At 43.9% G+C, this 22,121-nt stretch overlaps 1 protein-coding gene and 2 non-coding genes across 20 annotated transcripts in view; all 3 read right to left on the bottom strand.

Annotated features, from left to right (window-relative positions):
- Positions 1-22,121, bottom strand: part of huwe1 (HECT, UBA and WWE domain containing E3 ubiquitin protein ligase 1) — a 31,768-nt gene that overhangs the window by 3,776 nt on the left and 5,871 nt on the right. For 4 of the 18 annotated variants that reach the window (XM_029833829.1, XM_029833830.1, XM_029833831.1 and 1 more), the window contains 65 exons: positions 22,015-22,092; positions 21,880-21,930; positions 21,632-21,800; positions 21,451-21,551; positions 20,909-21,059; positions 20,702-20,829; positions 20,465-20,605; positions 20,223-20,328; positions 20,000-20,095; positions 19,820-19,921; positions 19,619-19,699; positions 19,425-19,531; positions 18,992-19,169; positions 18,683-18,774; positions 18,375-18,595; positions 18,189-18,246; positions 17,931-18,107; positions 17,523-17,768; positions 17,165-17,298; positions 16,965-17,077; positions 16,696-16,875; positions 16,403-16,619; positions 16,035-16,157; positions 15,691-15,928; positions 15,225-15,557; positions 14,514-14,570; positions 14,129-14,251; positions 13,946-14,041; positions 13,533-13,802; positions 13,254-13,406; positions 13,030-13,157; positions 12,863-12,944; positions 12,302-12,478; positions 11,646-12,197; positions 11,349-11,544; positions 11,087-11,254; positions 10,855-11,003; positions 10,697-10,784; positions 10,446-10,550; positions 9,462-9,685; positions 9,119-9,330; positions 8,842-9,024; positions 8,505-8,677; positions 8,279-8,418; positions 8,074-8,149; positions 7,774-7,872; positions 7,302-7,429; positions 7,058-7,217; positions 6,695-6,923; positions 6,442-6,620; positions 6,255-6,344; positions 5,948-6,108; positions 5,806-5,848; positions 4,853-5,203; positions 4,454-4,664; positions 4,103-4,227; positions 3,792-4,012; positions 3,178-3,566; positions 2,436-3,087; positions 1,611-2,340; positions 1,453-1,541; positions 1,093-1,249; positions 875-1,004; positions 519-721; positions 202-431 (listed from right to left, as the gene is read on the bottom strand). In XM_029833829.1, coding sequence (XP_029689689.1) covers positions 202-431; positions 519-721; positions 875-1,004; positions 1,093-1,249; positions 1,453-1,541; positions 1,611-2,340; positions 2,436-3,087; positions 3,178-3,566; positions 3,792-4,012; positions 4,103-4,227; positions 4,454-4,664; positions 4,853-5,203; positions 5,806-5,848; positions 5,948-6,108; positions 6,255-6,344; positions 6,442-6,620; positions 6,695-6,923; positions 7,058-7,217; positions 7,302-7,429; positions 7,774-7,872; positions 8,074-8,149; positions 8,279-8,418; positions 8,505-8,677; positions 8,842-9,024; positions 9,119-9,330; positions 9,462-9,685; positions 10,446-10,550; positions 10,697-10,784; positions 10,855-11,003; positions 11,087-11,254; positions 11,349-11,544; positions 11,646-12,197; positions 12,302-12,478; positions 12,863-12,944; positions 13,030-13,157; positions 13,254-13,406; positions 13,533-13,802; positions 13,946-14,041; positions 14,129-14,251; positions 14,514-14,570; positions 15,225-15,557; positions 15,691-15,928; positions 16,035-16,157; positions 16,403-16,619; positions 16,696-16,875; positions 16,965-17,077; positions 17,165-17,298; positions 17,523-17,768; positions 17,931-18,107; positions 18,189-18,246; positions 18,375-18,595; positions 18,683-18,774; positions 18,992-19,169; positions 19,425-19,531; positions 19,619-19,699; positions 19,820-19,921; positions 20,000-20,095; positions 20,223-20,328; positions 20,465-20,605; positions 20,702-20,829; positions 20,909-21,059; positions 21,451-21,551; positions 21,632-21,800; positions 21,880-21,930; positions 22,015-22,092 — 11,550 coding nt within the window. The remainder of the gene's footprint in view (positions 1-201; positions 432-518; positions 722-874; positions 1,005-1,092; positions 1,250-1,452; positions 1,542-1,610; positions 2,341-2,435; positions 3,088-3,177; positions 3,567-3,791; positions 4,013-4,102; positions 4,228-4,453; positions 4,665-4,852; positions 5,204-5,805; positions 5,849-5,947; positions 6,109-6,254; positions 6,345-6,441; positions 6,621-6,694; positions 6,924-7,057; positions 7,218-7,301; positions 7,430-7,773; positions 7,873-8,073; positions 8,150-8,278; positions 8,419-8,504; positions 8,678-8,841; positions 9,025-9,118; positions 9,331-9,461; positions 9,686-10,445; positions 10,551-10,696; positions 10,785-10,854; positions 11,004-11,086; positions 11,255-11,348; positions 11,545-11,645; positions 12,198-12,301; positions 12,479-12,862; positions 12,945-13,029; positions 13,158-13,253; positions 13,407-13,532; positions 13,803-13,945; positions 14,042-14,128; positions 14,252-14,513; positions 14,571-15,224; positions 15,558-15,690; positions 15,929-16,034; positions 16,158-16,402; positions 16,620-16,695; positions 16,876-16,964; positions 17,078-17,164; positions 17,299-17,522; positions 17,769-17,930; positions 18,108-18,188; positions 18,247-18,374; positions 18,596-18,682; positions 18,775-18,991; positions 19,170-19,424; positions 19,532-19,618; positions 19,700-19,819; positions 19,922-19,999; positions 20,096-20,222; positions 20,329-20,464; positions 20,606-20,701; positions 20,830-20,908; positions 21,060-21,450; positions 21,552-21,631; positions 21,801-21,879; positions 21,931-22,014; positions 22,093-22,121) is intronic. The other 14 variants (XM_029833845.1, XM_029833838.1, XM_029833839.1 and 11 more) reach the window with 14 other exon arrangements.
- Positions 5,355-5,438, bottom strand: mirlet7h (microRNA let-7h). Its single transcript, NR_105278.1, has one exon. It is a non-coding gene; the product is annotated as a microRNA let-7h (primary transcript).
- Positions 5,631-5,709, bottom strand: mirlet7g (microRNA let-7g). The gene has a single exon (NR_105397.1). It is a non-coding gene; the product is annotated as a microRNA let-7g (primary transcript).

The following is a 22,121-nucleotide window of genomic DNA, read 5'->3' as shown; positions in this document are numbered from 1 at the left end:
TCTTCATGATGGGGCTGGAGAGCTGCAGCTGGTAGACTCCAGTGTGACATTGTCACATGCATTACAAACAATATTTTAGCTTTTCCAAAATGCACAAACCAAGTTCAGACAAAACCAGGTTAGATTATACAGCATGTTATTGAAAACACATGCAATGGGACAATACGTATAACGCCTGCCGTGAGTGCAGCTCATGCTAACCGTTGCAACTGCAGCAGGTGTGGCAGCAGCACCAGCAGGGGGATGGGGGGCAGCTACTGAGGACCCAGCAACGACAGCAGCAGATGCAGAAGAGACAGTGGGTGGAGGGCCCTGTTGGAGCCGACGACCTCTCTGGCCTTCTCTTACCATCTGGATGATGGCATCGGCTTCAGCCTCTAGCTGTCGCACTGCAGCCTGGATGCTACTGGCTGAGCCCAAACTGGAGGACCCTGGCAAACAATCATCAGGAGGTAAATCAGGCTGTTACAAGCATTAGAGACGACGTCAACTGTGGGAGTTCGTGTCTTGTGTCGCACCTAATCGCCCGGTTTGTTTTGCTTTCTTGTTTGCCCGCCTCGTGTCCTCCCGCAGCTGGATAATGACTTGCAGCACTCGCAAGAAGAATTTTTGTGTCGATGTTTTTGAGGTTAGTGAGCTCATGCACGGTAGCTGCAGTTCGCGTCCCCCAAGAGTACGCTTCTGTGCAGCAACAATCACAACACTTTCTGCTCCATCAAACCTTCATTTGAAACAAGAGATATAATTATGCCAATGGAGATATGGGTTATTGTCAAAAAATTCACAAAATCATTGTACATCACATTAAAAAACAAATGCGGCTACATTTGTTGTTGCAATCAGAGGTTAAGAATCCACTAACGTTGTAGCTAACCTGCTTTTCATCTTGCCCTTGAGCCTGGCTGTGATGGAGGAATCTTCAGGAGCATCTGGGGAGTGTAAATCAGCTTGTGCACGTCTCTGCTGCTCCAAATTGTATTCTCGAAGTTCAGCCAGCAACGTGCCTGAAAGAATGAAAATATATATTTTTTTAATTCTTTTTTTCCAAGAGGAATAAAACATAATACACCAATGTAACTGCCTGGTACTAACCAATCTGTTTACAAAGAGTGTATCCCAGGTGTCGAGCTCCACTGAGAAGCAGCCTGAGCACAGTGTCTCTGGTGGCACCATCACCTCTCGATAACTGCAGCAGAATATTAGCTGCATCCTCCAGACCTTCCTCTGAACACGAATGAGACGTCAACACCTTGGGAGAAGATTACACAACATTCATTAGAAAATCAAGGGTTATGACAATTATCACAACAAAATACATTATGAAGGTTTCTTTGGAGAAGCTGCAGAAATGTTACTGTACAAAATAAAGCCTCAAAGTAAATATTCTATTTATCAATTACTAAAATCTCTTCAGACATATTTTAGACGGCGACCAGGTGACAAGCCTCATACCTCCACAGACAGCTGAAGCTGTTTCTCCGTGAGTCCAGCTGATGCCATCTTGTCACTGTCTACGATGCTGGTTGTAATCTTTTGTTTTCCTGTAGTGCCAAACATTCAATTGCTGTTAATCAGTCTACAAGATGCCGAATATGTTTAAATTGCACTACCTGGAGCTGTTATTCCAGTAGATGTAGGTATAGAGATTGTTGTTGAAGGAGTTTGGGAAGCGACAATAATGGTTCCTGAGGATGGTCCCTGAGCTGCAGTTCCCACCACTGATGACCCTGGAACTACCACTGTAGGCTGAGTAGAGCCCACTGCGGTAGTTAAGGTGCCGAGCGTTGTGATGGGCGCTGGGGCTCCTGAGCTGCTTGCCACGTTGGGATTGACAGATTGTGGGGTGGGGTGTCCAGCAGGCACCTCTGTGGCTTTGTTGTCAGGAAGGGCAATAGATATAAGGGACAGAAGACGCAGTAACTTCTCTGTGAGGAGGGAGCTCCGCCGGATGACAGGATGAGACAGCATGTTCATCAGCTGGCCAAGGGGGGAGGTCTCCAAGCTGAACTGAGCGCCCTCTGCCTCTGCACTTCCACCTAGAGGCACCATCTTCATTGAGGCTTTGCCCTTGCGACTGACATTCATGTTATCCAGCTTGACCAGCAGATCCCAAAAGTCCGTGGAGATTCCAAGTGACTGAAGATTAGCAGCAGTAGCACCTAAGGAGTTTTGGGTGTTGGAAGAATTGGACGTGGTGTTACTCTGCGGCTGGGGCACTGCCCTCATGCCAACACCTCCACCCACTCCTCCAGTCGAGATCGAACAAAGACGAGAGTCCAGTTCCGAAGCGGCGGCTGACAGATCCTTACAACGCTGCTGTGTGAAATGACTGGGGAATACCTACAGAAACAGACAAAAAAAATTATAACGGCTATCCAATTTAAGCTTTCTCTTTGCACCACGTCACCATTGACAAGTCAGTAGACCGCACTCACCTTTGCTAGCTGAATAAGTGTATCCAAAACATGTCGACATACTACTGGAGCTGCTTGCGGGTGAATGTGAACAGTGGTACCTCCCCCACCACCACATGTGACACCTGCTGCTGTGCTCGACACTCCTCCCAGAGTTCCTGAACCTGCAGATGCACCAGCAGTGTGCCTGTCAGCGTGCTTTCGACTGGATACTCTTTGAATCTGGAAAATGTTTGTCCGGCAGCCCAAGGCCGCATCCATAGAAACAGAAAGCCAGGAGAGCTGACTAGAGCTGCGAGACTCTACTCTGTTCAGCAGCTCTAAGGAGGAAGTTGATGATGAAGAAGAGGATGAAGAGAGAGATGATGTAGTGGTGCCTTTTCCTCCACAGCTTATTTGGTTACTTCTTTTGCCTCGCGAGTCTTCTAAACGTGGGGTTTCTACACACACTTCACTCTCACTGCTGCGTTGAAGGATGGATAACAGACTGCGGATGACCCACCCGCGTGTTTGGGAGTGGTAGCAGAGGTTTCTGAGCACACGGTGCAAACGGCTGGTATTGAGCTTTGGCTCATCCACAAACAACAGAACTAGCAGGCAGGACAGAGCCTCGTGGTCCAATAGCAATCGACCACGTAAACGTAGGAGAGAGTCTACACTGGAACCAGATGGCCTGGAAAAACACAACCATTTTTTTTCTGTTAAGTGCAATTTCATTGCATCAATAACTCAACAAAAAGTGTTGGATTAATGTTTTTTATACCTGTGGTTTGTTCCTCCCATCTGAAATGTGCCTCCTCTCTGCACGGCCAGTCGAGTGTACTGGACACCTCGATTACTTCCTAATCGACTGGTGAAGGCTGGTGAACGCAAAATGGCAGAAAGAGCTGAAGAGGAGCTATGACCGAACAATCTCTCGTGCATTAGTTGTCTCTGCCGTGCTTCTTGCTCCCTCCGCAATGCGGCTGCTTCAGCAGCAATATCTGGTGGCATGACAGCTAGCACACTATCTTCCATGTCCTCCAAAACACTACGGCGAAGCTCTGAGGGCAGTGTCTGGATGAATGTGACTGGATCCAAAGGAGTGTCTCCTTGTGGGGGCTGTTGGGCTAGCTCCCGGCGCTGTTGCTCTGCTCGTTGTTGGGCAAGTACCTAAAAGAACAAATGAAATGCTTACGTTTGCCAAGTGATCATTTAGGAATGAATTGTCATTCTGTCATCTGGACAGTATTTTCTGAATGTGATCAGGTTTCTACACCCAGAAATCATTATGCTACATTTGTCATCAGTCACATCGAAAGCACCAGATATGGGTCTTTTTAGAGAATAAAAGATAAAAATAAAAGTAGAATTGATTATTTATTAAAAGCAACTCACTTCTTCTTGGATGGCAGGTGGCAATGCAGCCAGAAACTCAGGGCTGACTTCTGTAACCCCTGGTCCTCCCAATACTGGTGCAGTGGTGGTGGGCAGACTGGTGGCAACAGGAGGACGGGACGGTGGTCTGATGCCAAGCTGATTCTGCAGCACTTCTCGACGAATGTCTTCAGGAAGTGCTGCAAGGAAAGAAGGATCTACACCCTCTGGCAGGCTTATGCCTATGATTACAATGCATTAGAAATAAGTTGAGGTTTCTTTAAATTTGTCTTGAAAACCTAATTGACGAAGTGGAAAGCATTCAGTTTTACCTGCAAGTGGGTCCTCCTCCTCATTGCTAGTAGATGGGAGGGGCTCTTCTTGGATGGCTTGAGACTGGCTGTCAGCACTATCACTCCTGGGCATCGTTTCCCCAGGTGAAGAGACAGAAGTGGAGCTGTAAATATTTAGAAATCCTTTTGCCAAGTGCTATATAGTAATAAGTTAACCCATTTATAAGAAAAATAAAAGGTTCTCTCAATAAACTGGTGATAATGTAGGCCTGCATTTCTGCTAATAGAGTGAAAGATTGGCCAAATAAAAGCATACAGGGAAGAAGTAATCCCATTAAAAATATGCTGGTTGATTTTAAATATATTGGTCAAAGGAACCTAGCTACTCACCCAGTCTCTGCATCTGTCTGTCTATCAGTCAGTCCACTCTCCCCACTGCCGGACAGTTCCTGAGAAAGCTGGGCACTCTGAGCTGGGTTGGTAGCAGGTTCTTCCTGTGTTGCAGAGGCAGGGCTGCTGGTGTCCATGGGCGACCCTTCAAGTTGTGACACGCCAACGACTGCAGGTTCTGTACTCTCCACAATATCTGGACTAAGAGATGCTGTTGTTGGAGCAAAGTGCAGGGGTGGGAGGAGAAAAATATAAGGATTAGGAAATTCTAAACAGTATCCAAAAGCTGACCTTCTGAAATAACAGGGAAAAATGTACATTTCTTCACAAAATCCTAATCAACAAAACAGATATAAACCCTGAGTATTTGTCGTGAAAGAGTCTACAAAGTTAGTCTACCTTCCCTGCCTTCATCCAATGCTCCTCCTCCTCTCTCACCAGTTGTGGGTGCTGGCGACATTTCCATCTGTGATGCCTCCACTTCACTATTTGGCCTTTCAGATCCAGACAAGGAGAGACCAGTCCCAGCCAAAGCTGCCAGTGAGCTGGTGTGCGACTCAGCCTGCAGCAAGTCAGCAATTGGTTGATGGACCTGCTGACCAATAGCCGTCTCCAGGGACACCAATGCCTGTTCGTGTGGAGCAGGTGTAGTAGGAGTGACTGCTCCAGAGGGAGGAGCTGTAAGGAACCCCTCCGAGACCCTGGGTGGATCCAGACATGATACCATACTGCTTTGAGTCTGTTCGCCAACTGCAAAATCCATAAAAAACAAAGACATGAATGAATGAATAATGCAATATCTAACAAGTAAACAGCACACAGATTCACTGCAGACATACATTAAACATTAAAACAGCAATATGGTAAACATTTTTCACTTTGATGACATTAGCCCCTGCTGAGGAAGGCAGTAAGTTGTATAGTTATCTCCTGAACAGGGTGCACAATCTTCCCCTACAACAACACAACTTACTACCTCACCACAGCAAGGCCAACAGCAACATCAATACAATGCAATGTTGATACAAGAAAGCTCTTCCAAGGACATACTAACAGCATAGAATAAGCTGCTGCATAAGGTAATGCACACCAAAAACTGAGTCCTTGATTTTGTGATTGCAAATTTACAATCTGACTCCTTTGTTGCATTCGATGTTGAGCTGGTATGGCATTGCCATGGGAAAGACAGTAGACTGTATAGTTATCTCCCAGATCTGGTGTGATCCTAAAACTATACAAACTACTACCTCATCCCACAGCAAGCTCTGCTGGTTGCTGGTATCTGGGTGACCTTCACGGAAGAATGTTAGACACAAAGTCAGAAAAGAAAAAAATCCACATAGATACAGTACCTGCAGTGTTGTCTGAACCATTAATTGTCCCCAAACCTGATCCCTGTGAACAATAAGATTTAAATTATATTTTAAAGAATACAATTTCCTCAAATTACCACTGAAAAGTGTTTTACTAAAACAAAATCCACTAATTATTCACCTGCAGGCTCTGTTCCCTGGTCTGTTCTGCTCCAGACGCCCTCCTCTCATTCTGCTTTGATTCCTCCTCCTCGGCCAGCTGCCTCCTTCTCTTCTCTCTACGCTCTTCCAGTTCTTCATCTCTTAGACTTTCAAGATGCTGCAGGATAGGTACCTTCACCACTAAAAAGAGGCGGACTTGTCTTAGTAACATAAACTGCAGCCATGCTGCTCCTCTCTTATGTGCAACAGTTTCTTCTCACACATCCAATGTGAGCAGGGATCTAACAGGGTGAATGAATCAGTGAATGTTTCAAGGACAAACATACCCGTTACACAGTCGTGCATACTTTCAGCATCCAGAACCTTACACTCATCCGTCCATCTCGTTAAAGCAGTAGGGATACTAGAAAGAGTGCCTGATAACAGAGCAATGTTCAGATTTTAAGTCAATACTAAACCACAAGATCATGGCATAACAAAATTAAAAAAAGAAAACTGATGAAAAGCTCTCACCTGCTTGTCCCCCAGTGCTGCTCTGTTCATGGAAAAAGTCATCCAACAACTCGTCATCCGAACGAGCAATGATATGAACATCTTCGTTTCCAACCAAAAGACGAGCACGGCCACGAGATTGTAGAGGCAAGGAGTTCGACAGCTGTAAAATGTCTGCTGCAGCACTGGGGCCCAATAATCTAAAAATCATTGATGGATTAAATGAGTAAACCAAAATATCAACAGCAAAGCCATTTTAAAATGAAACTTCTACCGTTGCAAGATGAGTGGAGGGTTGGGCTGACGGTTGCCAGGGTAGTGGACATGAATTGTGTGTCCACTGTTGGCGGTGAGTTGGCGAAGAGTTCGCTGGCTGCGACCCATACCCTGTGCTAGACGGGTACTAGTACCTGCTACACCTAGAGTTAGTGAACCGTGGTCAACATGACGCACCATAAGAGGGTGGGAAGTGGGGATGTTTCCTGGTGAGGGTGGGATGTCAGCTTTTTTGGCAGCAGAGATAAAGAAAAAAAGAGAAGGCCGGCATTAGAGATGAGCTTGGTCACAATTTAATCATAATTGAATCTTCTTAAAATTGAAATGAACTTGCAAAAGGTCAGTTATAAACTTTGCTTACCGTTGTTGGAAAACATGTTGTCAAATTCTATGATGAGGTCATCATCCCTGTCAAACCTTTCAAAGCGAATATGTGGTGCAGCATTAATCTCAGGGAAATCCTCATCCAATTCCATCTCTGATCCTTCATCGTCATCATCCTCATCCCCTTCTTCATCATCCTTGATTATGATGAGCGAAATGAGTGAAAAGTATAAGTAATCAAAAATGAAGACAGAACATCATGCCATTTTATTAACTCATACCTGATCTTCCTCTTCCTCTTCTTCCTCCTCTTCCTCTTCATCCTGACTATCCTCATCATCATTGCTGCCACTAGAATCTTCCTCTTGTGTGTGCTCTTCATCTTCTGGTTCCAGAATGTTCATAGAATCTAACACGTGAGCAAAAAAACTGCTATTGTTACAAGAATTTTTAAACAAAGCACGAGGAATGTAGTTAACACAAAATTTGGCCATTTGCACCTCAGCAACTTAAACTAACATCATGCTGACTGCAATTAGGTAGTTTAAAAACACACAAAATTGGCATTGTCATTAAAACTGCCACTCCAGCTTGGATGAACTCTTGATTGTGTTTTATTCCATTCGTTGACATATTAAACATTTGCGACTTCACTCATAACATTAACAGCGACATCTAGTGGCAAGCTGGCATTAAAAGTCTAAATGTCAAAAGTTTTTTTCCCCCCAATTGAAATAAAACTGATAAAAATACCTTCTCGATTGGCCTGAAGAGTCGATGCCTGGCTAATGTTGGAGGGCGCCTCATCCATCAATACATCTTCTTGTGATTCGACTTCACCACTTCGTCCCACTATTTACAGCACACAAGGTCAGCATCCGTTAAAATCAGTTCGCAATCATTTGAGTCCTTCAGGTCTCTACTGTATATGTGCAAATGCAGATTTAGTTTGTGGTTGAAGAGAACACACACAAGTTTGTATGTGAGGACATATATATATCGATGTTGCACAATTAACAAAGCTAATCAACATCTTTTCCCAAATTAACTTACCTATAATTGTGCTATTGACAGTTCCAGCATCTCTCTCCAGCAGCTCATCAATTAGATCCACCAACTCATTCTCAACCTATCAAACACAAAAAACCACAAATGTTAAAAAAATTGAATTAAAACTAGATTTATTTTTGCTACTTTCTTCAAACAATTAAAAGCGTATGGTGTAGTAAAATCCTATTTTATGTACAACGATGATCACCTGCATAGCCTGCGTGCTGAGAACCTCTGGCTGGCCAGCAATGACCACTGTGTCTCCCTCTGTCTCGCCATCCATGAGGTCATTGTCTGTTCCCTGCACCCTGTGGTTGCCCTCCACAGGCTCTGCCTCACCCGACTCCCCTTAAAAAGTCGATACACACTCAACAATAAAACAACTGGAATCCCAGGACCTGAATTCTTGAAGCATATCTAACAGGCACTGGTACCTTGATCCTGAGTGTTACTGTTGGTATCCCTGGCAGCGCCCACTGTGTCATGTTCTGCTTTGTTTTTGCTGGAGCTTCCTTTGCTTCCAAACAGACTACTGGGCTGGTTAACAATGCGTGATAGTGTTTCCAAAGGTTTCAGGGCAGCATTAACAGTGTTGGCCATGTTGGGACTAAAGCAAAGTAAAATGTGGAGTTAGACACTGATTTTGTATGGCATAAATATATGCGCAATACTAACTTCCTTGTATTTCGGAGTCAGCAAGACAATTTTTGTAATGTCATCTGCTCTTATGTAAAGTGGTAAATCAACTGAAAAAAATGTATTAAAATATACCTGGACAAATCCAAGCTGTGAGGCACACGTGCCAGGTCATTAACCAGTCCTTTCTTGAGAAAGAGCCTTATGATATTGTTCATGCCATTGTGTTGAGTCTTGGCAGCTGCTGTACTATAGAAACTGGATGTGGATGGACAGGATTCCATGATGGTGCTGATGATACACATAACTGCCTGAAGTCTGGAAAATAAGAAACAGACAATGCAATGGTTCGTTAACAATGTGATAATTTATCACTACCTTGCTCACAATTAGACATTTTTGCATCAATTACCTGGCATGTTTTTCAGCACCTTCCGGCATTGCTAGCGCTCGACTTAAGGCAGCCTTCACCTCATTCACCAGAGCCACCTGTGCATCAGTGCCAGTTCCGGCAGCTGCCAGGCTTGCAAGAAACAAACGTGCCAAAGCTGGGGTATCTTTGTCCTCAGAATTCTGGGTGTGGGGCAGCAGGTGGTCGAGCACAAAAGCTAGAACACTGCAGTCCTTCCAAAACCCAAGGTCAAAATGGTGTTAGCATTATTCAAAAAATAATAAATTAAAAATTACATGCGTGTGGACACGTGTTTATCAATCATCTCATGCGAAAGGCAAAAACAACAGGTAGAATTACTCACCTCCTTAATAAGCTCAGACTGTCCAGCCGTGTAGCTGTAGGAGGCGATCAGTGTAGCAATGCCCATATAAGAGCGTACCAGTTCAGCCAGCAGTCTCAAAATGGTGGAAGTAGGCATCAAAGGCTTGCTTGCCTTTACCTTGGCTGCTTTGCTCTCCTCTGAGCTTGTACTCTTTTCTCCTTCCTGTTCTTTCTTTTCCTCACGCATCTCTTCTGGTGTGGAAGCTGGAAGATTTAAAATAATACCAATTGGATTATAGGATTCTTTCCCAGGCACTTATACAGTACACAATGAAAATAATGATTAAAAGAAGAAGAGAAGAAAAACTACTTTTTGATTATTTTGTTAATCCACAAACATTTAGGACAATATTATTTGATGTCAATAACATAAATAAAAATAATGTTAAGGTGAACTGAAATGAATGAAGCTTTTCCACTAAAAGAAAGATTAATCTTTTAAAGATTTGGAAACACTGCCAGAAAATAATAGGTTTACTGTGGAAATAAATGTAAAAAGTAAAGCTCTTTAACAATTGTGGACAGTTATGGTAAACAAAGATTGTTCGTGGTTCTTAGCAAGCGTTCTTTGAGTTAAATCTAAGCTATAGGTGGTTTGCAGGTGACGTCAGGAGTGCAGATGGAAGGCAGAAGGAAAATGCCCATATCATGTCCTGTACCAAATGATCAAATTGAGGCTACAGTAATGAAAATACTACCATAGCTTACAAAATCAAAAATAAAGACCAATTTTAAGTTATATTAATGAAATGTAGCCAACTGCAATATCATTCTGGAGTTTGTGTGTTTCAAAGCTCAGTGGTTACATGCATCTTTTTTTTTAACCAATGCTAGCTACATTAGCAATCACAGTCAGTGGTTCTAAAATGAGGGTCCTTGTTCAGACAAGATGTAGGAAACAAAACACTTTTGTGTGTATGGTGACCTATTCAATGTTTTCCTACAATTAGATAAAAGCTGCTACCTGCAGGTCCTGAATACTCGCTTTCGGTCATTTCCAATTCCTGTTCTCCATTTCCTGCCCCATCTGAATTTAACGTGCCATTGGAATCACGTGACTGCAAACCACCTTTGGACAACACAAGATGTGTAGTGTTTTCTCTCCTAAACTTTTGACAGAGACCTTTCCCATTCTATGTAGTGCTTTACAACAAAAAGCACAAAGTCACATTGAACAGATATTGTTGGACTTTAAGAAGCAGGGTTTAGACTCACCCTCACCCTGTGGTGTTCCAGACTGGGAGGACTCGGGAACAGCTCCATCAGCAGCAAACACTTGAGTCTGAGAGGAAGAGACAGGCCTCTATTTTTAAGGTTAAAGGTAAAATCGCACGTGTAATTTTTTGCTAGATGCTGGAAAACCTGAGACTCACGTTGATATGGAAAGCAGACTGGGAGTCAAAGTCACTGGCCTGGCGGGTGAGTCTGTATTGCTGATAGACATCATCACCCACATCTTGCAGTATCTGACACAGGTCTTGACCACCAGGCACCACAGCTGCACGTTCTTCTGTGCGCTCAGCTATACCACAGTCAAGCATACACTTAGTACAGATCCAACAACGCATTCTTTGTCTATGGGTTAGCGCTTGATTAACAGCTTACGTTCATCTGGTGCGTGGTAGGCAGCCAAAGCATTAAGCATGTCATAGATGACATCCTTGATAGTTTCAGGTATAGGTGGTAAAGTGGATAGTTTTAGTGGGGTGGTCTTCACCAGTTGCACGGCATTAGGTCCCTTGATTCGGAGGTTCTCAAACTCATCATCAGAGGCTGGAGAAAAATGAGTTTATAATTCAGCATTAATATCTAAAAAATGAAAAAAACACAAAAACAAAACACTGTCTACAACCTTGGATCCCCTCACCTGTGCCAGCTCCACGAGGTGCAGGCAGAGCAATGCGGACACAACTGCTTGCAGTTTCAACAAAGCATTCAGGATTACGACAGGCAGCAGGACCCAATACACGGAGGATATAATTGATTTCTCTGGAACCAAGACTGCCCGACACCACCCCTGATGTAGTGCTACCTGCGCCGCTACTCACTGCTGACCTCACCACCTATGGTAACAAAACAATGTGTTCATGATAGGAAAATGCAATTATTTCTACTGAAACAAATCATATAAGTAACATTTGAAACATATTCTGAACAGGCTAACCTTCTCCATGGTGTGCCGCAGTGTAGCAGGATCTTCTATGATATGTCTGAAGAGCAGAGTAACAAGTGGGGTAAAGCCGTTGAAGCCAGAGCTCTGAGTTAGCCCCAGAATCATACGTGTGCTCTTCAACTCGGCAAACATCATAGCATAGCGGTGATTGCGCGTCAGACGCAAACAGAGGCGCAAAGTAGCATGGAGGGTGTCTGGGTCGACAGGAACACTTATCATGCTGACACAGGCACGAATGAGAACGGTGGTCATATCCTCAGTCAGGCCTTGCACAACGATGTCAGAGCCTTGGGAGTAGTCAGAGTCCAGAGAAGATGAAGGGACAGAGATGGCTTCCTTCAACTGGTTTGAATCGTCCTTTGGCGTATTTTTTTCCAATGTTACAATTGACTCCAAATCGGTGTGTGTCTCCGCGGCTTTGTTTCTCTCTACTTCTTCTCTCTCCGAGTCAGTTATACTCCCCGTCTTGGCAGGCTTTGGCAGACGAGGCATTCTCTGTACAGTCAACATTACTGGCCTCCTGTTGCCAGTCTCTTCATTTACCTATTCAATAGATTAGTGGCAATCAATCAATTCCAAAATTCTAACAAACACTACTTATCATCCATTTTCTTTGATAGAATTTAATAGAAGATGTCTGAGCATACCTGGACCATAGTGTTAAACTGCACGGTATATCTGCGGCGTCCAGCTGTGAAGCGGACGCTGCTCTCCCCTGCTCTCCATGCAGAGTCAATGGTACTGTTGTTTGAAGCGCTGTAACTGCACCAACGGCCTGAGCGGTCATCAAACCATCTCCAATTATTCCCATTGTGCTGAAGATACTGCAGATAAGGGAGGGGGAAAGAGCACAAAATTATAACCCGTGGTAAAGTAGGCACACAACAAATGACATGACAGTGAACCTTTTCTGCAACGTGTCTGTCGGGTCAAAATCAGGCTAAATTTGTGTAGTCTGATCCTGGCATTAGACGCATTTGTGAACAATATTCGAGGTCTCTTGCCTACATAGAAAAGGTAATTACATCTTTAAACATAAGTGTTGCATTTATATTTTATTGAGTGTATATCAACTTTTCATAAAAAGTATTTAGGGCAAAGCAGAGATGCCACTGTGAAGATGTCTCATATATTAATCCATATACTGTATCCACCCCTGAAAGTCAGTTTATTGTTGTAATTCTGCCATTAAGAAGATCGGCCATTACCTTGTTCATTTGTTCTCTGCGCTTTGAAGAGACTGCCATTTTCTCATAGAAATCAATGATCAACAGAACTGGTGTGATCCATCTGCAAAGGTGTAAAAACCATGACGACGCTGCATAAACACTCTCTTAACCCAAAACTAAATGATAAAGAGCTTAATAAAACTCACTTTGGAGTCTGGATGTCTTTTTGTTCTTTAGCAGCTTGCAGACAGGGTTGTACAACCTCCAGCAGCTTAATCAGCAAATCAAGAATTCCACTCTTTTCCACCACTCTGGCACCCAGCAGCTTGAGTTCCTTTCAGACCAAAAAACAATTACTTATTGGAATGTATTAAACAAAGAGACAGTGTTAGAGAGAAAGAGCGAGCATATTATTATTTTTTGCTCTAACCTCAAAAAGCAACGTAAGCAAAAGAATTCGTGTTGCCAGCTTCGAGGCCTGGGGCAGTGTTGCCATCTGTCTGGTCCACTCTGACACCGTCTTTGTGTCACTGGTTGTCAGAGGTTCAGCTGCCTTAATCAGCACATCTGCTGCCTCCCACACCTACACAAATCACAATCAGATGCAAAAATTAATTTAGATATATTCTCCCGTCCATGAACAGAATTAAGACAAACGCGACTAATGTCCCATAAATGGATAGACGACTGTAATTGATTATCCACTCACCTGGTGAACAACCTGTCCAAGGATGAGATCTCTGTACTCTGGTCCGTTCCTCTTGATAGCAGTCATTAGCAGATCACAGAGTCGGTAGACAGTATCAGGGAGCTCATCCAGAAGATGGAAGCAGCCCGGCAGCATGGAGTCAGTAAAAGTATGAAGTTCCTTGGGGTCCAGAGGCTCGGCCTCCATGAATCGCTCCAAGCAGCGGGCCTCCTCCTCCTCTGCCCGTTCCCTGGCTCTCCTGTCTTCTTCCTCACGCCGACGTGCTGCTTCCTGAGACAATGATGAAAATGTGTTAAAATGATGCTTTGCTAAACATTGCTACATGCAGCTGTTAAATTTTAAAATGGCTGTCTAAAACACAGTTTTTAATATGCTGTATTTCACTTCCAATTTCAGCAGTAACTTTTCCACACCTCAGGAGAATCCGAACGCTGCTCCATGCTGACCTCCTGCCCAAGCGACATGGCAATGGCCCGCATCATCTGGTCCTCTTCAGACATGGTTAGATCCTTCACAGGAAAGGAGAAACATGTAAATTACCCAATACTGACAGGTAAATTAAGGAATGAATGTACGTTTTATGCATCGATTCTTACTCTTACTGCTCCAACGAGAAGAGGCGGTGGATGCGTAAGAAGGTACTCTGTGGCCTGCTCCATGGTGCTGGTGTTTAGTAGAGCTTCTGAGGCATGTTCTCTTGAGAAACCCATATCCATCAGCTGAAATGTTACAAAGCAAAAATGGTTTTTTTTAAAAAAAAGATTGAAGAAATATTGTGTGGGATGGGGGAAACCAGTTTGACCACTCAAATAACCGATGTGTGTTTTTTTTCCAGTTTCGTGCACACGTGCCCTAAAAAGACCGAGTAATTGTGTCCAGATTCCTTTTACTTTTCAGTCCTCACTACAGCCTCTCTATGTTTACTCTCCCTATTCTTTAATTCCCTGATTGATTAATTCCTTTCCCTGATGACTCTTATACCTGCTGAAGTTGATCCTGGTGGAACTGTGTGGGCCTCTCTCTCCCTCTGCATCTTCCCTGTTATAAAACACAGTGGCCCAGGGTTCAGTGCATGCAAATTTAGAAAAAGGAAGATAGCTTAACATTCCACCTGTTTTTTTTTCTAATAAGGCCACCAAACTACACAACCTGTAGTTGCCCTGCCCTTCACAACTTTATAAAAATGATAAAACAACCCAGCTGTTGAGCTGTTGCTACCATCTTTAAGGACTGCAATGGGAGAGCCGCTTAGCTTAACTGTTGTATTGGATAAATCGCTGAAAGGCCGAGAGGTTAGAAAATAATTTTTAAATTCCCCCCCCCCACCCTTAAACACTGAGTTATAATTTTGATTTAATCATACTGCCCTATTTTGCCAACAACATTGTCTTATATCTGTGTCTTTGTATTAATGCTACATTATTTGGTGTTGAGGGAAGCATAATATCAATGTTACACAGATATAAATAACAGTAATGTGTGTGGAAGCAGGGGGAAGTACAACACATGCTGCAGGAGCTAGAAGGAATGACAAATCCCAATAGATAGATGTTCTGTTGAAAAAATGTCATCCAATGCGGCGTGGAGGGCTTGGAGCAAAGACTTTTTGAACATTTTTATATGTAGTAAAATTATACAAAATTGTGAAATCCAAGATGTCTCTCATAACGTTCCCTGTGTTACCTGTGTTACCTGTGTAAGCTGAGCCTGGTTAACTTGGGGCTCCCGACGTGGGGTAGAATTAGTTGCCTCATCAGCTAATCCCCCGGGTGTTGATCCAGTCTGTGTTGGTGCCTCTCCACTTGTGGATGCTCCAGGTGCCACAGTGGGTCCCAAAGAACCAGAGGAGGCCACCTCGTCATCTGTTCGCACTGTGCCTTCTCTTTCTTTAGACAAGCGTTCCTGAATAACGGGCTCCCCTCGCAGGATGTGACAAAGAATGGCCAACATGGATTCAGCCATTCTGCCTCCATACACTTTCAGTGGTTTCCTATTCCACAAACTCCTGATGCAGCTAAATGCAGCCTGAACAATGATGAAAACATGAATGCAAAATCAAATCTACAGTTAAAATTCAACTTGTTATCTCAGAAGGGAAACAGGGCTGAATGGCTTATTTCTATTTGAACAAATAGCGACAGGGCAGAAATACACTTACCTTCTGGGTGACTATGAGGAACCTAAGAGCGCTGAATTGGGGTATGGTAGGTGTGACCCCAGGCATTTTAGCTGGGAGTGAGTGGGGTGAATCAAGCACAGTGCTTGGGTTCACCATCTTTTCCACCAACATTAACCAAGCATCAAGAAACTCCCCTGTTCCGTCTGGAAGATCAGTATGCTCAAGTCCCTCAGAAACTGGCACCTTTCCTCCCATTGACAGGGCCCAGTTAAATGTCCTGAACAAATGTGCAAACAAAACTCCTGATTAAGATGAAATTTATTATATTCTGAATTAAGAGGACTGATATTCTCTGAAAATCATTACAATAACGAGCCACTTACTCAAATAAGGCATCATGACCACCGGAGCAAAAAAACTTTTGAAGCATGAGATGATAGGGGTACTTCCTCTCATCAAAAAGCATCGGAGATGTGAAGCCCACCGAGCAAATGAAGAATGTCAACCTGCCACATTGAGAAGTGTATCATTTGTTTTCTCGGTTCAGTTAACACAATGATCACAAAATAATATTCAGTTGTTCATTTTGTCAATGAAATTATCAGCCAAACTGATTTGGGTCAATGAGAACTAGTAATTCACAAACGTACAGCTATGTAATGTATAAGACATTACTGAAAATAGTATATAGTACTGGCCACCAGAAGCAGCTCACTAGACATTGGCAGTATATGCTCAAGCTAATTTTTACCTAAACCTCGGAGTGGGCGTGTAAGGTGGGGGCTGCCAACTTAGACCCTTGGTCAGAAGCTTCGTCAGTGCAGATGCAGTAGCCCTGGCAGCAGGTGTAGGGGTAGTGCCAGTGCTTGTAGCATGGTGGGAGCGGCGCTGACGCACTGGGGAGCCCACACACAGTTTCACCAGCAGGCCAAATAGCTCGGCTAGAGCTCGACCCAAGCGAGATGAAGCTGGAGTTGCATGAAAATTCGCGTCATTCAAGAACTTTCAAGAAGTAATTCCAACAAATTGAGAAGCAAATCTCACCTGAGAGTAGGGGCTTTATTTGTTTAATACGTGTGGCCATTGCTGGGCTAAGTTTAGATTTGGACTTAGCATCAGATGCAGAGGGTTCATCAGTCTCCATGGGAGCCAAACTGTCCCCATCCAGACCCATTCCCTCCAACAGGCCAGTAGCTGGTGAATCCACAGGTGCTGGCTCAGACTCTGCACAAAAATAGGTAAAAAGGAAAGTGGAATAGTGTTGATGAAATGGTTTATGGAGGCTTTCAATTAAGTTAAATATCTATATTTACCAGTTTTCTTTGCACCAAAGACTGTGGGTGCAGCAGTGCTGCCTGATGGCTTCTCTTCCTTGGGCACTAATTTCTGCATGTCTGCCTGGCCAAACTCGCAGCCTGGAGGCAAACTTTTTGAAAAATTCGAGCATTGTTTTAGAATGGCACGATCACAAAGTGTGTTAAATGGGAGATTAAAAAACAAATCAAAAACAAACCTATTAGGTGTGCACAAGGACAGAAGCACTGTGCTCTCCCACACCAGAGAGCAGTACAGCTGGCTGAGCTTGCCGAGAACACTCAAGCCCAACTGAGATCCCCACTGATTGACTGAGATGGCTCTAATCTCACTCTATTGAGACAAAAAAACAACAGGCATTCAGACAAATGTCTAGCCGAAAGCCTGCCTGTAATCATTTTTGGATTAGCACCAGTCTTGTCCTGCATAGGTCTACACTACTTTATTTACAGTCATGAAACATTTACTGATGACAATAATTACAAATGAAAAATTATTTTAATCTAATAAGATTATCCGTAACCAGCTTTTGTTATCAAATGAGTGGCAGTTTTTACCTGTCCTACTCTGCATGTATGCACAAACATGAGGATGTAGGCATGTGCTGCAGTAAGGGCGTGGAGAAGTGGTGTTGCACGGGCTGATAAAGTAGCATCTGTGACGTGGCCAGCATTAGCTAGTTCTCTGAGCAGCACAGATCCACCAGGCACCTCAATCGGTCGATGAAGTGGCTCCAGAGAAGTCAGGATACTATCCAGCTGACAGAGGCCCTCCTGCAGTACCTTGGGCTCATGTGAGAGAGTCTGAGGAAAAGGTTTTAGAGGAGCAACATTTTATCAATGCTGGACATCTTTTCTACGGATCTGGTGACTGTACAATCAAAGTTTTTAACATGATCAGAAATCGTGATATTTATATTTCAGTGTGTCTTTGGTGCATTCCCCTAGTTCAGTTAACATACTCACCAGTATGGACTTGCAGACACCTGCTACTGCTTGACAGGCAGCAGATGTGGGGAAGTCTATCGGTAAATTAGGCAGTCCCAGAATGGAAACCAGTGGTAACAGGCCCTTCTGGTTGACAAACTCTTGACAATGGTCATCGGTTGTGTTGTTGCTCAAGATGGACTCCACAAATTTCATCTAAATAAAACAATATAAAAAGGTGAATCTATTTTTATACTATGCTCAACTATCAAATGTAAACACGCAAACGAGTCTTACCACATTTAGAATGTAATCCATTAGTGGAATGGGTATCCTCTCCTCAGTGCCAACCACTCTGCAGAAAAGCAAAAAAGGTCAAAAAACAAATAACAAACATGTATTCACTCAAATGAAAATGTAAATAAAATTAAAAAAAGATATTCTATACTGTTGTTATGAACTCATCACATGAATGCATCATACAGTTCAAGCGGCACTGACTGTCTGGTGCTCTCTGCTTCCCCTTGTTGTTGGCTGAATGTGTGAAGAGCCTCCTCTTCCTCTTCATCCTCACTTGACGCCTCTTCAGCAGCATGGCTTGAGCGTGCTGGAGGTACCACCACAGTGCCATCTGCTTTCTGGATAGATGGTTTCTGGCAGATGTACTCAGGGGCTCGACCCAGGTTACAAATCTCTTCCAGAAGCTGGAAGACCAATAAACCTTTCATTTCTCAGCCAATGCTGGACATACCCCCTATGTGAACAACTGCACGCCGAGGAAGAGCACGTACCTTTATAATGGCAGTCGTAGCATCTGTCTTCAAAGTGGGCTGATGCCTCATCAGCTCGTCTACAGCACTACCCAAATTAGACGCAGTGTCACCTAGAGACATCGTTAGCAAGAGATGAATAACTAGTTATTATAAGGAAATGAGAAACAACATTTATTGACTACATTTCCATTAAAAACATTCCAAACCACAATGTGCTGTAACATCCCCATTTACGACGGCTTAATTTAAGTCAGGACAGCTCTCTGAGGAACAACAAATCCTGTCCCAGTTCCACTGACTAAGGCTCAAACTGTGTCTCAAACTCACCTAATGGATCTGAGCTCCGCCGCCGCCGCATAGCAGGTAAGTAGTCAGGTGACAAAAGCACTTTGAAGAGACGCTCAAAAGGCTGGCACTGAACAAATGAATGCAAGCCTCGGGCATTGAGGCACAGCGCACTGAACACATTGGGGAGAGAACCCAAAACTTCCCGAGTAGCAGGAACCTAAAAAGAAAAACAGAGTTGATTGGAAAGTGCAGCGCCAATGAACAAAACTGGTGCCTCCACTCATAAACGACGATGGCAGTGAATATTACTAATAGACTGATTCTTATCTGGGCTTTTTTTTTTTTTTTTTTAAATGGATTTTAATATTGACTAAATATGTATAATACAAGTTATTCAGCCAATTAAAAAAAATTGACAAGTGCAACTACAAACCAAACTGTGAAGGATTTGCTTTGTGAATTGCCGACTCACATCTTTGATGAGCAGAGCATGCAGCATGACATCCGTAAGACCATTATCTTGCAGGGAGGAGAGCAGTGACGGCTCCTGGAACACAAACACCGTCACCACCTCTGTCGCTGTGGAAGACAGAGAGGAAAAGGTCCGTTAAAATGGGAAAATCAATAAGATGAATGCTTCAATGGTTTGTTTTGTGCTGGACTCACCCAGTAGGAACAGCGAGGGGCCATAATATTCTGCATTGCTAATGATGTGCTTGAGTGAGGTAGGCAATGAACCATCCATTACTGGAGAGGAAATAAACAATATATTGTGAATACGTTTTATTAAATACCTGCATCTTGAAAACTACTAAGATTGTGACAGGCGCATGACTGGAAGTGGGTTAACAGTGAGGAGCGACTCACCATGTCGGATACCATCAGAGAATGCAGGATCCTGGATGGCTTTCTTTAGGAAATTTAGCATTGACTTCAACAGAGCTGCCCTCTGAGGGATACACTGCATACCTATGGAGCCAGAGATCACAGAGGTGACGATAATACGAGTAACCGGACGAGCTAAATGAATACAGCTGCAGCACGTACCAGCACGAGGCGTGTTAGACGGCCGGTGATCGGACTCTGATCTGCATCCCGATGATGTGGATGGCCCGGGGCTGCTTTCCATCGCCACTTCTGACACTACCAGAATACACAAGGTTGATGCACCGATTCTTCTCAACAGGAGAATTTGGGAACTGCATCTCAAAGTTACAGCTTTAAATTTTAGATCATAAATGACACTGATGATGCCACAACCCAGACTTACCCTCCATGTCTGTGTCCATATCCTCAGATTCCACAGCTGCATTAGGCCTTTGAATCTTTGGCTTGATGACAAAGGGGCACTCTTTCCTTGACAGGTCAACCTCATGCTACAAATAGAAACAGAGTTAAAAAGTCAAAGACCACCAGAAGCACATGTGGCAGCAATTTCAGTAACTGTTAGCTAAACACAACTGTTAGCTTTACCACGAACTGACAGTGTCTCAAAAAAAGTGTCTCACTGACCTCTAGCCTGCAGATGAAAATGGAAAGGCCGCTGTGGGACTGGAAGGCAGCCATGTCAAGGTTGGTAATGAGGTCCACCACCCGTACCGCTCGTGTCACAAACGTTATCTGATCTTGTTCATCACCCAAGAACTTAATCACCTACAACAGAAGATCATCTTAAAAGTTAGCACTGCATTCAATGTATGAAGTTTAACAATTCAACCCTGAAAATGGGCTAAAAGTTAGATCTTGCACCTTTAGAAGGGCTTCCATCATGCCACAGGAAACAAGAGCCTCTCCACCAGCATCATAGCTGGCCAAGTGATAGAGGAATGAAAAGAGCGCCGTGGCAAACTGGTGCGGGTATGGTTCCATCAGCGGATCTTGGAAAGAAAGAGAGCATTTGCCATTTCCACACATCACACCGAGCTTCACGGCTGAATGTTTCTGCCTGATTCTCACCAATCATTGCTTGGATGCAGTTGCGCACCAACACGGGCAAAAAGCCGTGGTACGAAGCAGTACCCGTGCAATCAATGATGTTCGAGAGTTTGGGGGTCCTTTCCAGGTGAACGATGGAAGTTAAAGTGCGCAAAGATGCTGCTTTTATGTCCTGAAATTAGACAGCAAACACACTGATTTTTACTGCGACTTGATGACCTGATCCAGTTTAACCTTAAAAATTACACCTGCATCTCTCCTTTTTTCATGCAAAGTCCTAAATGCAAAATTGTCTGACTGCCAATCACCATCTCATGCTCCTGTTACCCTTAAACAGGCAAACAGCAGGACCAAAGAGAAAATGCAAACTGAACGTCATCAGGTTTACAGCGCTCAACACAGATATTGTTACACTTCCTGTCACAGTGCTCCACCACCAGGTAGCCGCCAGGCAGCGTTTCTCAGACTTAAGAGTTGATCCTACTCTTACGAGTGAAGCTACCGTAACGTTGATGTGTTGAGTCATTACGTTTTTTTGCTAAAATACGAAAGTATTTGCTCACCACAAGCTGTTTGTCTGTGATCTGTAATACGTCCACCAGCTCCTCTATCAGCCCGTTATACAAAATACTGTTGGCAGACTCTTGGAGTGCATTTGAATACACTGCAGAGAATCAGATGTGTCAGTGGTTAAACCGGGAGAAAAGACTTCCACCGTGCTGCTGAGGAAACGCTTCAACTCACCCAGGATGGAGATTGCGTGCAGTCGGGCCTGAACAGCCTGTAACCTCTTCTTGTGATTTGAGAAACCATGGGCCAGTCGGATGTGTGTGAACAGCAGCGTTTGCTTGTCTTTAGGGATGTTGTACATCACTGTGAGAGACTCCATGATCTCCGAGGGGCTCTCTGAAATCTGAACCACACACGGCATCAACTCAGACCCCCCCAAATTATTCACCTACACAATCAGGACAGCGTGAGCGAGGCTGTACCTTGTCGAGCTGCTCGATGTGAATATAGTGTAGCGTGTTACTGCTGGTCTGCTGGAGAGGGAGTTCAGAGAGAACATGAGCAAATCAACACAATATTCCCAAACTGTTTTAATCACAGGGGGTCCTGCTCTTCACCTTTCTCTCCAACTTGACCTCAGGACCTGGTTCTGCGTAAAACTCAAAGTGCAGCGTTGTGGCACTCGGAGGGTATTTCTGTTGCACAAAAACAGCCGGTAAAAATC

The sequence above is a fragment of the Takifugu rubripes genome, chromosome 3, assembly GCF_901000725.2.
Source record: "Takifugu rubripes chromosome 3, fTakRub1.2, whole genome shotgun sequence".
In the NCBI taxonomy this organism is placed as follows: domain Eukaryota; kingdom Metazoa; phylum Chordata; class Actinopteri; order Tetraodontiformes; family Tetraodontidae; genus Takifugu; species Takifugu rubripes.
Note: the sequence above shows the minus strand (reverse complement) of the source record. Positions and strands in the feature narration are given on the sequence as shown.